Here is a 16,072-nt window from a genome sequence, read left to right on the forward strand (position 1 = left end):
GTTTGTGGGGGGGGGGGGGGGGGGGGGCAGCCCAATCTTTACCGCTCTCTCTGAATTGCACCTCCTGACAAAGCCCAATAAAACAAAGTTTGAGGGAATGCTCGGTGCTTGGTTCTCTCATTTACAACCAAAATGCCAAGAGTAGTTAGAAACTGGCTGAACAATCAACATCTTTTTACTTATCCAAAGATTTTAAAGGTGAAGTTTCACCTTTTACAGTCGGCATGTTAAAATTTCAACTTGAAAGTCCCAACTTAAACCTAGTAATATTGTTACTGCTTTCCAAACTCCAGCAGTTTTTAAAAGCCAATCGGTTAAATCACATCTTTATTCCCGAGACAAAACACGTTTTCAATCATTAGTACCAGAAGGCCTGTACAAAGCTCGACTGCATAAAGAACTAGAACTCACAGGCCATCTTGAATGCATACTCTGTGTGTGTGTGTGTGTGTGTGTGTGAAAAGCCCCAGCAGCTGCCACCAGGAGTCCGACTCTCAGCAGGGTGCCGAGCCTGAAGAAACAAAGGAAGCTAATTGCATTGCAGACCACACCTGAAGACCAGTTAGAATAACACCTAAATACTTGGAATGACATCTAAATAACTTTGTTGTTCCATATGTGGAACGATTCTCCACTCTGCAAACACCAGTTTCACAATTTGGAGTTGTGCACAGCAAGCTGCTGCTTACGGATGATCTGCTGGGCCTGAATGACATTAAAGTAAATGCTCCCGATCTGCTGCAGCAGCTGTAATGAGCGGAGACGGTGCGACAGCAGCTGCGTGAAGCAAAAGACCACATACTATTGGAAAGTACATAATCACTCCAATTTATTGCAAACCGGAAGACAAGCTCTTGTCATTTCATGGAAATCCTCAAACGCTACTTTGGTAAAGCCAAGCCTTATCCCCCCGTGGTATCAGTGTGGAGATATATATGCAGGAAGAGTAAATGACTCAGACAGCTGCAGAGACGCTTCCACATGACTGAAAACCAAACTTTTATGGGCATTTAACTGATGCGGATACTTCATCAAAAAGCGTAGAAACACAGGAACATCTGTACAGCGATTGGTGGAAAAAAAACAGTAATGGCACTTTGATGGATTCTCCGGGAGAATCGAGCGGCGGCCGCTTCTCTTTCGGTCTTGACGCACAGGCGCCGCAGTCTGTTAGTCCTTTCTGCTAATACTGCGATTCAGAACAATTTAAAAATCCCTAATTTGTTGAACATGATTGACAGAAGAGGGGTAAGTGGGGGTTAAATTAATAGCCAAAGTCTCGACATTCTTGAGTGTTAGTAGTGGAAGACAGGGTTCGTCGATAAATTTGCCGAGTTTGTTTTCCAATACCGAATCATTTACCAGGAGATACAAAGAGCAAGAAACTGCATTTATCTAAGAAGTATGCAAGTTAAATACTGCTCATTTAAAAAAAAAAAAAAAAGCTCCACTTAGTAAGCTACGGCTCATTTTTATCAAATCCTACCTCAGCACACCTGGAATCCAAAAATGTACAAATTCATTTTTTTTCCTCACTTTTTCCATTTATTTATTACAATTAATTCAAGGTTTGCCATCACTTTTCCATGTGTCAGCTTTTTCCATTTAAAACAAGTCCAGTAGGTGACTGTTTTCCTCTAGAACCTGAAAAGTCCTGAGGGTGGGGCAGGGAGAGAAGGGATGGATGGATGGTTGGGTGGATTGAAGGTGAAGGACAGGATTGTTGCAGGAAAAACAAGGGAGAGGGAGGAAAAGGGGAGGGGGGTGCAGGGAGGTAGTGGCCCCCTCCCCTGAGAGCCACTTCCATGTGAGAAGATTTTGTTTTTATAGACTATGTGAGATTCTTTTTTTTTTTCTTTTTCTTTTTCTCTGGAGTTTGTCACTTTCTCCTCTTGACGCGCCATCAGGCCTCATCTACTCGGCGTCCTCGGTGTCGTCTCCTTGTTCTCCGTCCATTAGCAAAGCGGCGTATTTGCTGGCTGAGCTGAACTTCTGAAGAAAGTAAAGAAAAAGAAAAAAAAAAACATCAAGTTTTTTTCTTTTTGTCTGTAGTGATTATTTTATATCCATTTCAAGGTGATTTTTTTTCCCCACTTTAAGCTTTGTTTGGTTTTACTAACATTTTGTGTTTCTAGCTTCAAATATTTAAAAGGCCTAGCCAAGGGTTGAGAGGAGAGCTATACAGAACAGGTTATTGTTCTAAATACAGTAGAAGGTGATTAGATTAATTCTATAAACTACAAGAACCTGAAAAATGCATACATTTCTTTAAAGAGAATGACATAACTAATGTGTTTACTGTAAACAGAAACAAACGGCTACATCTCAGTAAATTAGAACAGTAACAGTTTATTTCTATAAGTCGACTCAAAGTGAAACTCAGATTCAGTCAATTATAATGATCATTTATAGCATCTAGTTTCCTCTAGACAGGCTGCTGAAAGCCTCCATCTTTGTTTTGTACTGCGTCAAACTTGCTTCACTATTACTCCAGTTTGTAGTGGTTAAGCTCGTTACTACCACCTGGGATAGGTGTAATGTTGTATTTTAACACAGGAGATGTCCTGGATGAGTGTGTGTGTGTGGTTGTTTCTGAAGCACAGACTCCAGGTGGAGTCCACATCTCATCAATCTCCCAAAACACTTGAGTGGACTTTGCCTCAGACTCCTCTAACAGCTGTGGTTATCTGCTCCTTTTTCCTCTTTCATTCAGCCGTCTGAGCAGTCAGCTTCCTTTAGATTTGACCTTTTTGTAGTTTATCCTGATATTGTGATTTGAGATGGACCTTTACTTGAAAAATGCCTCGTTCACATGGCAGGATTTTAAAATTGTCGACCAATTTTTAAACATTGAGAGACCACACGCATACCTAAGATTTTTTTTTATCACCACACCAGGTTCTATCATAATCTGTGAGTGTGTGGCAGGAGCAACACGCCACACACTCACAGATTTCACTCGTCAATATTCAGATTCCAGACAAAAAAAATCCAGTAAAGTCCTGCCATACCATATGTGAATTTAGAGAGAACAAACATGGCAGACGATTTAGAGACGATGGCAACAGTTTGTGAAGTTCTCCAATTAAAAACGTTACAAAAAGGCGTTTGACGAAGCAGAGACGGCCTGAGCAGCGGCTGTTTTTGTGGCATTATGATATGGAGGCAAGTTGGGGGGTTTTTTCGTTGTCAACTCTTGTTACACTGTTTTCTGCCGTTTCATTTAGCTTCACCTGTTAATGATATAATTTTAAATTTTTTGTTATTTTGAGGTTATAAAATATTTGCATGCATTTGGCTAGGCTGTTCTTTGTTTGGGATTCCCTTCTGTGCTTACATGATCGCGCTTTCTGATTGGCTACCTGTCACATTCAACAGGCTGCGCTCTCGTTCGAAGTTGGGGGGCACCACACATGCTGCAATATAGGGCCGACCCAACATGTTGAATATCCCTGATTTTAGATCGGAGCGGTCCCAGTGTCCTTCAGTCTTGATACACACACATGGCAGGATGATTGGCTAATATTATCTTAAAGAGTCGTCCCGACAATCAGGGCGTCCTAAGATTGGTCGATCGGGGAAATCCGGACAAAAAAATCTTGCCGTGTGAAGTAGGCTTAAGGAATGAGAAATGGCCAGTCATTATAAATGCATGCCACAGTTTTGCAGACGTTACCGTTTCTAGGCTGCTAAATGTTTCCAATATTGTTCCTATAGTTAGATTAACCATCTGGTATCAGTTTGTTAAACTTGTGCTATTTTATTAAGAACATGGGGAAAAAAAGGTGTACTGTTCTCTGAAAAAAAACATGTCAAATCTACTTAATTTATCAAGAGTCGATCATAAATATTAATTCTTTACCTAAATAACCAATATTAAATGTTAAACATTATTAAAACTGTAACAGCACAAGTTGCAACATTTATTGTCATTTCATTTTAAATAATAGTATCTAGATCATGTTATAGATTTTTAATTTTGGTCTTTGTTTAAATGTTGTGAAGTGTGACATTTCACAACATGCCAAATATGTACGCATAACATGCACACAAATTATGAAAACGTATGCATTAGCAAATGGTAGCGACTTACGGGGGTTGGGGTTTCCTCGTATTTCTTTGGCTCTGGAGGAGGTCTGGAGTCTCTTTTGTTGTCCTTTCTACAATCAGAATGAAGCAAAAACGTTTAAAACAAACACCAGTGAGTTAATGCTGGGCGCTGGTCGATAAAAACCCACACAGGTACAATCTCTGAAAACCAGCAAACTGACTGGCACTTTGCTTAGTCCACCATGTTAGAATGTCTAGGTGATAATGATGTATGCTACATACATAAACACTGAAGTTGATCAACTACTCTACTGCTGAGATATACATAAAACAGGTCAGAATACTGAGAAAAAGCCAATTCTGAATTACGCCGAGTTCTTTCTTTTGCTCTGATGTCAACTTTGTCCTAAATGACTTGGTGCAGCCAATGATTTTTTGTGTGTGTGTGTGAAAGCTGGACATCATGGCATTTGCATGTTGTACAACATGAGGGGAAAAGATCTGATAGAAACAGTAACAGAGAAGGCCAGTCTTTACAGATGCCCAGGAACTGTTCTCAGTCTCATTAGGAGCTTTGGAAAACTATTTATTCTTATTTTGTGGCTGACCTGTCTGCCTCCTTTTTTCTGTCTTTGTTGGGCACCTCTCCTCGGCCCCGCCCAGCTCCAGGCCCTGCAGGCCCCCCTCGTGTCCGTGGGGCCCCTCGGTCCCGACGCACACCATCAGCCTTGTTCTCATCTTCAAAAAGATGACAGACACTGAGTGAGGGCCTGATTGTAGTGTTTGTACAGTAGACAACACAACAACAAAAAAATAAATAAATTTAAAAAAAAGCTCTGTTACAAATGGAACCTAAATGCACCAAATGAGAACTAAATTTAATCAACATAAAAACTGTTTCTATAGCAATACAACAGCAAAAAAAAAAAAAAAAAAAGAAAAAAAAGCAGTAAACGTGTTATCTGGAAAATGTTTTGGCTGTTGACACTGCAGTAGCCATTTACTTTTCATTTTTAGTCATCAGCCCTTTCTGTCGCTGCAACAGTTCTACCTTAATGAGTGGCAGCAAAAACTCTGAAAGCACTGAGACAACCCATTTTCTTCAAAGAAATGGACAGAAAACCAAACAAATCGTTTTAAATGCCTCAAAAAATAAAAAGGTGACAGTGTAAAGAGGATTGCGTGTAGAAGTGAACAAGTTATGAAGCAGTGAACTTATCTGGAGAACAGTCATGATTTTAGCAAAGGTGTTTTTGTCCTTTCTCTGCTCATCGTTACTAACTTAAATACCAGATTACAACAGTCGAAACCCAAATGGCACCAAACAGTTTCCTGTTTTTACTGAGACCAGTTTTTCTACAGAGATGCACAGAATCGACTCTTCAGCAGGTTTGGTTCGCTTGCCTCCAACGGCCGGTGTTTTGTTGACATTTATTGCGCAGCCCTGCAGACAACATTAACATATCTGTAATGATTGATGTATTATTTCGTAGTGGTCAGAATAACTGTTGCACTACAGCTTAAATAAAAGCGATAACATTTTGATGCAACACTGTGATATCGCTGCGTTTTATAGAATCAATGTCAACGTACAGTAAACAATTGATTTGTCAAGTTGCAGTTTTGTAATTATGAGTTTTGTGATGGTACCAGTGGGATTTACGAGTACGTTAAGGTACAGATATGGCTAAAATATTTACCATTTGTATTTATCTAAAATAAAAGAAATCCTGAAAACCTTTTCTTACAGACTGCTGTAAGAAAACAGCAGCCTGTTTTCTTACAGACTGAAGAAAGACTGGTGTTTTCCACATGGTGTGATGATGCCTTTGGCAGAATACGAACAGTGAAGGAACTTTGTGCTAACAAATAAATGTTGAACAGAAAAGTGCTTCAAATTAGATTTTTGCAAATTGTTTGTAACCTTCAGTAAATAGGAATCATTTTTTATCCCTGTTACAATGATGCAAAGTTTGCCTTAAAACTCAAAGGGTAACAAGAACCTCAAAATCCTCTAAAATGTAGCAGTAATTAGAGCGATTCTGTGGCTCCACGAACATGGCTGAATTACCATGTCTGTTAATGGGTTTCTACTACACAGCCACCTGCAGACTGGTGTTCTTGCATGTGGAGTTTGTGTTCAGCACTCACTGGCAAACCTCACCTTTTCCAGACCCTCTTTCATCTCCAGAACTTGGTGAGCTGCAGCAAAACAAAGAGCAACAAGAGATACCTTTAAAAAAACAAAACGACTTCAGACGAGCGACTTAAAATCCTGTCTTTCCTGGGCATCTCAATGTTAGCCGTGGCCGTTTAACAGTCCTCACCTGAACTTTGGGGGAGCCGAGCCGCTCGGAGAGACGGGAGAGACCGGGGGCCGACCTTCTCCCTCGTTGGAGCCTGTGCTCACAGCACTTCTTTTGGCCCAAGCGTTCTCCTTGGGAGGAGGGGCCGGCATCACTTTCAGCGGCTCCTTTGAGGAGCCGGTGGAGGTCGGCCGCGGCGAGGAACCGGGGGAGGAGTTGCCTTCTCTCCCAGAGAAAACCTCATTCTCCCCGGCGCGCTCGCCATCTAGACACCTCGACCCTGCCAGATGAAAGTTCTGTTAGAAGAACTCCGAAAAATGTTACTAAATGGGACAAAGGAGAGCTTTTTATACCAGGAAGAATGCATGTAAAGCTCTCTCTGTTGAAAACTGAGCAACAAATTTAACTTAAAACGCCTTGAAAAAGTAGACGTACCTCTGGAAAAGGCATTATTTCATATTTTGTAACAATAAAACCACAAATGTGAACTTACTTTATTGGAATTTAATCTGACAGACACACAAAAGTAGAGCACATTGTGAAGAAATTATACATGAAAACCAAAACGCGCTACCCTGTGCTGATCAAATGAAAGCTGTGGAGCTTTACATATTTTTCTAAGGCACTGTATGAAAGGAAAGACAATATACTCTTCCAGCTGTATTTTTAGCAGCAGGCTCTGCCGTCGAGATGTAGAGCAGAAATATCTCACCTCTCCCAGAGGTGCTTCCTGGCTGCGAAGACTCGCTTTCTGTGCGAGATCGCTCAGACTGAGTTTCCTCGTTGCGCCAGCTGGGGTCCCTGAAAACAAGAAACACCGTTTCTGTTACCAAACAAACAGTAAAAAGAACATGGCTGTACTTCAACTTGGGCTTTAAAATTGAGCTTATAAAAAGTGATGCAAACAATCGCCTCAACAAACTGAGCTGTTGCGTCCCGTTTTATTTCTAGAAGAAGTTCTCTGTCGTAAACACAGCAATCGAAGGAGCTGTTGCTTAGAGTTTTTATGCAGATTCAGCCCATCAATTTTACATCTGCCTCAAAGCTCATCTGTTTAACATTGCTTTTGTTCTCGATGAAGAGCTTCTGCTCCCATCAACACTTTTTCTTAAACTTAGAAAGTACTCCTGGAGCAGTGCCTCTGGGCTTCTTGTGTGCGCATGTTTTGTACTCTCAGCGCTCCGTCGGCCACGGCAGATAGTTGCACCGAGCCTGTATGTTCTGCTGGAGGTTGCTTCCTCTTAAAAGGAGAGAGTTTGGTTCCATTTTCATCTAACGCAATGCCAGATTTCTATAAAGTCAGTCATTCAATGCAATCAGCTTGGTTTCCGTACACAATAAACTGCACTGAAATGTATAAAATTGACCTTCAATATGATGCTTGATGTGTAATGCGTAAGAAAAAAAAAAAACAGTTTTGAACTGAAATTGAAGTAAACGTAATACATTTGGATTGTTTTTTCCTTAAATGGTTGCTTATATTTGAACTGCACACTCGCAGGTGTTACCTGTCTCTCATCTTCCTTTCAGGTACTCGGCTTTTGTCCACCTCCAGTTGTCTTTGCAGCCTCTCCTCTTCTTTTTTCAGCCTCTCTTCCACCTCCCTCTCCTTGGCTGCCGTATCAACTGGTTTTGCCCCACCGAATATGGATGAGGACCTGCCTCCAGAGCTCGGAGGGACAGCCGGAGATGTGCCCCCGCTGCTGTTACCCTCCTCCTCTTTCGGTACGCTGCGGGGTTTCAGGTTTAACTTAGGTCTTTGCTGAGGAGCTGGGGGGTGAAAACGAGGTCAGTACAGCTCTTCCAAACATTTTTCTTTTGCTTTTTGAAGAAAAATGAACTCAAGACTCATTTAGGTAACCTCACCTCTCTCCTCGCGCCTGTCATCTCGTCTATCGTACCGGTCATCCCGGTCGCCATAACGATCCTTGTCGCCGTAACGATCATTGCTACCTCGACCATCTTCATAATCTCGACGGAAGCTGCTTCCAAAGGCACGACGACCTCCTCCACCACGGGAGTCGAAGCCTAAAAGGATGACATGAAGACAGAGGCAGAAGTTAGGGCATCCTGCTGTAAACAGGAAAGAGCTTCTCAAAACACCAGCACCAAAAAGAAAAACGCTAAACCAAAAACCAACCCAACTCTGGAAAAACTCACCTCCTCTATCATAGTCTCTGCGGTCCCTGTCGTCATAGCGGTCCCTGCGGTCTCTGTCGTCATAGCGATCACGATAGCGGTCTCTTCCTCCATCATAGCGATCGTCCCGTCGTGACCCCTCTCTGTAACGGTCCGACTCATACCGGTCCCGTGATCCTGTGATGGGATGAAGAGAAAAACGTTTTTTTGATGCAGATGCAGCAACAAAACCAGCTGAGGACTGAAAACTGATCATTTCCCACTTAACGAGTATTACACTGGCCAGACAACGAGTACACACTATTTAGGTGTGTGTTGTCCCACACATCTAAATCATGGAACAACACTGTTTAGGTGTTGAGATGTTAAAGTTTTACCACAGACCTGTAGCTCTTCCACCTCACGTCCTCTCACCCAGTTGGGTTTACACTGTGTGATTATGTCGGTCTCTAACTTTCTCAAAAATTGTACGGTCTGCTGCAACAAACATGTATGACTGAAATGTTTAAACCCTGTAATGTTTTTCAAATGGCACATTCTGACATCACCTCTGCTCCCAATAAAAACAACAAATGAGCATTTACTGCAGAAAAGCTGCTTGAGGCTCCTATGCAACTGAAATGAACAAACTGATTTAATCATTTATGAAATCTAATCACATTTGTGATTTATCATATAAAGTGCTTTATGCCATTATCACATATCCACAAAATAATTTGCAGGGAACATCTAGAAGAGGGATAACTGGAAACTTTGACTTACTTTCTCCAAAAGCATCATCCCTCCTTGGAGGTCCATCATCGTTGTCCGCACTGGGCCTGGCTCTCCAGTCGCTGTCCGTCTTGTCGGGACCCATGTCTGCCATCCGTCCACCCCTGTCTCTGCCTCCCATGGATCCACCGTCTCTTTCTGGAAAGTAAAGAAAGTATCTTGTGTTAAGATTGACATTTACCGTGTCAAATTATTGTAACAATGTATCTGCTAAGTTTAAAATCCTGTATTAGGGTGTATAACATGATTAAAACTCAACAGAAAAAAAAAGATGCTCGAATCAGTTGGCAGTTTGCATTTGCATTGGATTTGCATGGTGCACACTTCAGTTCACTAGGAGTAAGAACATCAAGCTTATCCATTTTTGTTTTCTTACTAGGTACAGCGCATCACTGTGAATACATTCAGGATGCACCGTTTCTAGTAAAAAAAATGTAAATGGATGAGCTCCTGCTCCTAGGGAACATCATCGCCTTTGCTAACAAAACTCAGTTGGTACTGTTGGTCAACATCTTCCTGATGTCAAGCTGTCGACTGGATTAAAGACTGGAATAAAATTTGATTTCAGTCTAATTCTCGTCTAATTCTTTACTCTCATCTTGAAATGTAAAATACGGACTCATTACATTTATCGCAGCCATTTCCAAATGTGCGAAGGTTTTAAATATGAATAGTAGCATCACATGGATGAGAGGAGTGTAAATATTTTAATTATGTAAAGCACTTTGAAATGCCTTGCTGCTGAAATGTGCTATACAAATGAAATTTGAATGATTGATTAAATATTGCATAACAAACTGTTAGTAAAAATCAATTTAAATTACTTGATTTGGGAATTACGGTTTGAAAAAATGTCCACCAAAGAATTAACAAACCAACCTTTATCGTTTGACTGGTCTGCAATATCGACACGAATCCTTCGGTTCCCCAGGTTCTGGAAATATGAATGGTGAACAAAGAAGCACAACAAGATTTAGTTTTGTGGCTGAGAAATCTCACATATAATCACAATAATCAAACTAATAAACAGTTTCTGAAGCTGTTCATCTCACCTCTTCACTCAGACTGAGGGCCCTCAGAAGGGACTCCAGGTCATCAAATTCAGCATATCCAAAACCTTTCAGCCTCTCTGGATTACTGGGCTCTCGAGGCAGACGTACTGCGCTGATCTGAAACAACGAAGAAAAAACAAATCATTAAAAGGAGCCAAAACTTCACAAAATTAAGCTAAGCAAAAAGAAACCCCCCAAAAAAGCTCAGAAAATTTAGTAGCTAAAATTAGAAGTTTCTGTTGTCATTTCTTGGATAAAGAAACATTCAGAGAACAAAAACATTAAGACTATTATTAATGACAAAATGGCTCAATCAACTACAAACAAGTTAACAGACTAAGAACACGGGAACTAATACAGGTAATAAATGTTTACACAATAAAAAATGACTTATTACACAAACATTTTTAATATCAAACTTAAGTTTGAAGCCAGAAATTGTTATTCGAAGAAAGTTAGAATATTGCATATAACCAACAAAAAAGGATGTTTAACACAAACATGTCTGCCTAGTGAAAACTGTTCCGGTACTGTACAGTTTTGGTTGTTATCGTTGCTTGTGTATCTTTTTCTACCACGTTTCCCTTCCACTCAACTTCCTATTAATATACTTGGATTCAGCATCCTGAACTTCTTTAGCAACAACCTTTTGTAGCCTTCCCTCCCTGTGGAGGGTGACCATGACAACCTGCTGAGCAACCGTGAAGTCATCAGTCTGCACTGTGACAACACTTTGGTTTTACAAATTGCTTTTACTGGTCTAATATTATAATTTTCAGACAAATTAAATTTAGTGGGGGGTTTCTAAAAGCAAAAAGCCACAATAATCAAAAGAAGCAACAAAAAAATGCATTAGATGCCTGTTGTGTTCGTTACAACATAAACTTGCACAAATGAATCTCTTCAGTATTCTTTCAGCGTTATACACCTTTTATTAAAATCAATAACCACGGTTTTATGAACAGAAATCGTAATTATCTTGTAAAAATCATGACATATTTTTGCCATATCAAACACAACACCTCTTATGCAAGTAAATTGTTTTAACTGAATGTTGGTCCGCTGTGTAAGCTGTACTTACCGCCAAGCCACGAAAGAAGTCTTTTATCGAGTCCTCTGTGACGTCGTAGGGCAGGTTTCCCAGGAAGGCGGTGTACGGTGGGCTGCGAGGCAGCCTGGAGCGTTCGATGTTGGGCTCACGTGCCGAGCGAGGAGCCGTGGGCAGGATGGACCGGTCAATGGGTGGGGCCCGGTACGTATCCTCCTCGGTGTGCCAAGATGTGGCAACTAAAGTGATTCAATTGGGATACATTTTGCAAAAAAGATTAAAACATATTTCTAATCAATGCTATTTTTTTATACTTGCATTTCTTGTGTTAAATAAAATTGAGCTTAAGAGAAAAAATGTAAAGCAATGCAATGACATTAGAAAAAAATTAAGTATTAATAACAAGCCAAGACAAACCTAAATCATGCTTAGTGATTATTTCCAAGATTCACAATTTAAAGTGAAAGCAGTTTTATGTGCTCCTCATTAAGCCACTCACGACTTTAATTCACCACTTTGTAAAAAAAATACTTTATTCCTGAGTAGCAAACCGTTTATTAAATCTGAGTCAAACTATCACTTATAAGTTTATTATTAAAACACAGAAAAAGCCCAGATACAACTGCATGATAACTAAAGCCAAACAAAAGGCATCAGCGAAAAATACTGACAAGCATCTTTACTCAGAGTTCAATCCAACCTTTTATTTTAGCACTTCTGCAAATAGTACAGAAACAGGTACAGCTTAACAATTAAAATGTTTTATTGCGTCATAAAGCATTCATGTTCTCTTCTGGATTTCCCCTACTAGACGTTAGCCGTGGTTGAAACCAAAAGATTTGAATATCATTCAATCATCGCCCCTCTTCATTCTGCATATGGCTGTCAGAGGTAATTACATTGTCAGCTGACAGGTGAGCAAACATTAACCAGAAGGGGGAAAAAATAATTTTAGCAGATACATTCAAACTCACAAGCTGGGGGTAAAAACACCACACAACTAAAATGCTGACAAGTTCCCCCCCCCCAATCCTGTTGTGTGTTTTGAGACCCAGCAGAAAAGGCCTTTCTATCCAGACATGTTTTACACGAGATAACATAAGTAACAGAGATACCACTTTTAAACAATGGTCCCATTTGTTGTGAAAAAAATAAAATATATTAGTGACTTAAATTAATACCAATGTTAATCATTTCCTCAACATGAAAGTCATCCTGCCAGAATTGTTATATACAGTATATCGCACGTTTCCTGTTGTAGTTCATATTCATGGGAAAAGTGCAAAAATCAATGCTCAGACAAACATAACATGCACAACTACTGCAAAGTATCAAAATAATCAAGAATGAAGTTAAATTCTCTAGAAATAGTGTTGTTTTTAATTATTCATAACATTGTCAACAGAGCTAGGACCTAGCAAAACTAGCATCGCTGCTTGATTTCAATCCCTGAGAGGATAAGCTGGCAGACCACCAGGCTTTACTTGCCGCCCCCACCCCCACAAGCTAAAGCTAAGTTTCTAGTTGACGCATTGAACTGGGCACAAGAGGGAGCACGTCCCTTTCATCCAGTCAGAGTATTCGCTCCAAATACTGCATTCGCTTTGACAAATAACCAGCAAATCAGAGGACTGCAGCTAGGGCAGAGATTATTAAACAAAACAATACAATTTAGAAAAACAAGAAAACTTAATAAAATAAATGCTTCAAATTTGCACCCCCAACAATATTTACCCAAGAATAGAAATACTTAGCGCCCCTACCACCGGGCTTAGCAAGTTTTCTGGAGGAAACCCTGAAATGTCTACATTTAGTATGTGTACATTTAAGCCTGCACTCCATCCACTGATGTATTTTGGTTTTTATTTTAAATACATAAATTATTGGCTCACCATCTCCATCCAGGTCGTCAGTCTCATCGGCCCAGCTCGTGGACTTGGGCGGGTAGCTGGGAGCAGGAGTACCGCCTCCGCCGTCTTCTGCCAGGAAGTCATTCAGAGTGAGGGTCTTTCCCTTCTTATTCTTCTTCTTAGCTGGAGGAAAGGAGTACAGAGACAGGCCTGTCACGATTACAAATTTTGCTGGACTGTAAATTGCCCCAGAAGTTAAATGATGAGACAATTTTCAAGAAATATAATTGTAATGGCATAATATCGCAGGAACACATTCGCAAAGATCAATAAACTTTAAATTCTAATGAACATTTAACACTGGAACTGGAAGACATTTAAAATATCCAAAGTAAACAAGATAACAGAAACGACAAGTAAAATTAATTATAAAGTCTAAGGAACCAAAATTGTCCTTTGAAGAAAAAAAAAAAAGACATAGTTGAGACCAAAGCACCAGACTGAAAACCTTATCAGAAAGAAAGAGAGGAGAAAAAAAACAACAACAAAAAATCATGCAAATGAAAGTTGAGCTTGTTTCAATTTATGGATTAATACATTGATTTATTGTGACATGACTAAAAAAGCATTTGGTTAACTAAAAGAATAAACTCAATTATGACTGAGTTGCTCTTCATTAAACTTCTTTATGTGTATTTTTGATTGACCTGCATTGGTACTGCTGTATTACACAAAGAAAAAAAAAATCACCAAAAATATTTCTGGTTGAATTTTTCTCAGTTATTTGCAATGTCAGCTCAAAATAAACTAATCGACCAGAGATTGACATCTGTCAAGTTTTTCCAAATTATTACATGAAATACTGTTGCATTTAAATGCTTTCTTCACATTCAATAAATGCTTAAAGCTAAAAAGTCAGCTTAAGGGGCTCATGTACAACAAACAATCTTCAAACAATCCTTCTTCCTAGTAGGTTTTCTGCAGCATTCTAAACTACCACCTCTATTAAAAACTTGTAGTATTTTAACTTTAGTGTGTTATAATCATTAGAAGGGAAAATTAACTGTAACCCCATGGCAGGCCTAGAAGTAAAATGGAATCAGTATCAACCAGATTAGCCTGATCACACTGAAGAGTTGAACGATGTACAAACACAAACTAACCTCAGGGTGCTTGACTTCTAATATTTACCTCTATTGGTTCATGCATTACAGGGTTTGTTGCAAAGCCAAACATTAGTGCAACTGAAAAAAACTCCCATAATAAGTTACCCGTTTAAGTTGCAAGGGGGAAAAAGCAAAAAAAAAACGTACTACTCATCTTTCAGCACAAGGAAAGAACGGTACATTTTAAAGCATATGCTAAAATAATGAATTTAGATGTTCTTTTTGCCCATTAGGGAGGACTCCAGTCAGAATGCCAACCAGGGGCCACTAGATCCTCAGGGGGGGCTTCACACAGCTCATAAAGCAGGTTTGACTTGTTTTGGTTTGAAAAGAGAGAATAACTCTGAAACTCCCAGGTGTCAGAAACACACCAAAACAACATCAGAGGGGAAAAAAGTATTTAAAACGCTTTCCAATTTAATTAGAGATAAGCATGCCTAACTAAGAAGCTCTCGTTGTTTGTCCACGTGTATATACTAGCAGCAACATTTTTGTCGTGACCCAAGACTTCATTTGGCATGACGTTTTTTTTTTTAGCATTACAAAAAAAAATGTTTTATGTGTGTAGTTACTGGGAAGTATAAGCACACAAGTTGTTGCCTTCATTATCGCTTTTGTCTCTATGTCTTTGCGGGCTTAGTCAGCAAAGGGCTACTGACGGAGGGTGCGGGAGGGGAGGGGGGGAAGTATCCCTGCTTAGCTGGCTAGGTTTTAGGGCCTAGTGCGACGTCGCAGCGGCAGGATCCAAGTGCGCCATCAGCGGTTCCAGACTCGGCCGACTGGGAGAAGACAGCTCAAAGTTGGAGGAGATGACCTGCAGTACATACGGGATGCGACCCAACAGGTCCAGCTGTCTCGTTTCATCAGAAACGAAGTACCAGGGAGCGGCGCCGCACACGTGGGAGAGACTCTCCAGGCGGCCCGGAGTCCTCGGCCCAACCCCTCCTCCACAAAACGCGCCTGCGCCCGACGCTTGTTTGCCCGTAGCGCCAAGGCGAGCTCCGCCGCTGACTTACAATGTGCCAGCTCCGAACACAGTTAGCAACATTTACCAACGCATCGCCTGTAAACGTTACAGTAAATAAACCTAGGCACCAAAACACCGAGGCTACATTCCCTAAATAAAGAGCGTTTTTACTTGTAGGCCGAGGCATTTCAGATTACAAGTCGTTGCTTCGTTCATTCGGCTTCGCCTTTAGCGTGCTAAAACAACCCATAAACGAGTTCATAGGAACAGGACAATGAGATGAACCGCTAAAGAGACAAATAACAATAATTTTACTTTATGTCTCAGACTGTCCGGAGATATAACCCGGTGGAATTCCCTCTAAACGACTCGTATCGTTCACCCACATAAACCTCACCTGACGCCGCCATGTTGGAGAAGCAATTCGTTGTAGTTCCCGGATGAAAGCGTCAGAGGTTTATTATCGGGAGCGCGCATCGCAGATCACGGGCCCGTGCCTCCTCCCATGTTTACTCCCTGACCCATATCTGCTCCGCCATGGCTTTCTATTCAGTTTTGTGCCTAAATCCATCTGTAAATCCTAATTGTTGACTGTTTATTTTCATTTAATGTGAATTTTCATCATCCACACCTTTGTGTCTTAATCATTTACAAAAAACTTCAAGGATAACTCCTGCGGAATGAATGTTAAATACAGTATTTATAAAGTAAATTCGAGCAAAC

The 16,072-nt window shown here is 40.5% G+C and overlaps 1 protein-coding gene across 2 annotated transcripts; it reads right to left on the reverse strand.

Moving 5' to 3' along the window:
- Positions 1–1,526: 1,526 nt before the first annotated feature.
- eif4ba (eukaryotic translation initiation factor 4Ba) lies at positions 1,527–15,844 on the reverse strand. Of its 2 annotated transcripts, none has more exons than XM_015041108.1 (15): positions 15,747–15,844; positions 13,259–13,399; positions 11,400–11,605; positions 10,319–10,435; positions 10,146–10,200; positions 9,258–9,404; positions 8,517–8,672; positions 8,223–8,384; positions 7,865–8,126; positions 7,069–7,157; positions 6,378–6,636; positions 6,215–6,252; positions 4,659–4,788; positions 4,094–4,160; positions 1,527–1,992 (listed from the first exon to the last, which is right to left on the reverse strand). In XM_015041108.1, exons 1-15 carry the CDS (start codon positions 15,757–15,759, stop codon positions 1,915–1,917), a joined length of 1,920 nt encoding a protein of 639 aa, XP_014896594.1. In that variant the 5' UTR covers positions 15,760–15,844; the 3' UTR covers positions 1,527–1,914. The 2 variants fall into 2 exon arrangements, with proteins under 2 accessions (XP_014896594.1, XP_014896592.1); XM_015041106.1 differs by lacking the exon at positions 15,747–15,844 and adding an exon at positions 15,210–15,261.
- Positions 15,845–16,072: the final 228 nt, after the last annotated feature.

This window comes from Poecilia latipinna, unplaced genomic scaffold (assembly GCF_001443285.1).
Source record: "Poecilia latipinna isolate Pla-1442-1.1 unplaced genomic scaffold, P_latipinna-1.0 Scaffold538, whole genome shotgun sequence".
Lineage (NCBI taxonomy): Eukaryota > Metazoa > Chordata > Actinopteri > Cyprinodontiformes > Poeciliidae > Poecilia > Poecilia latipinna.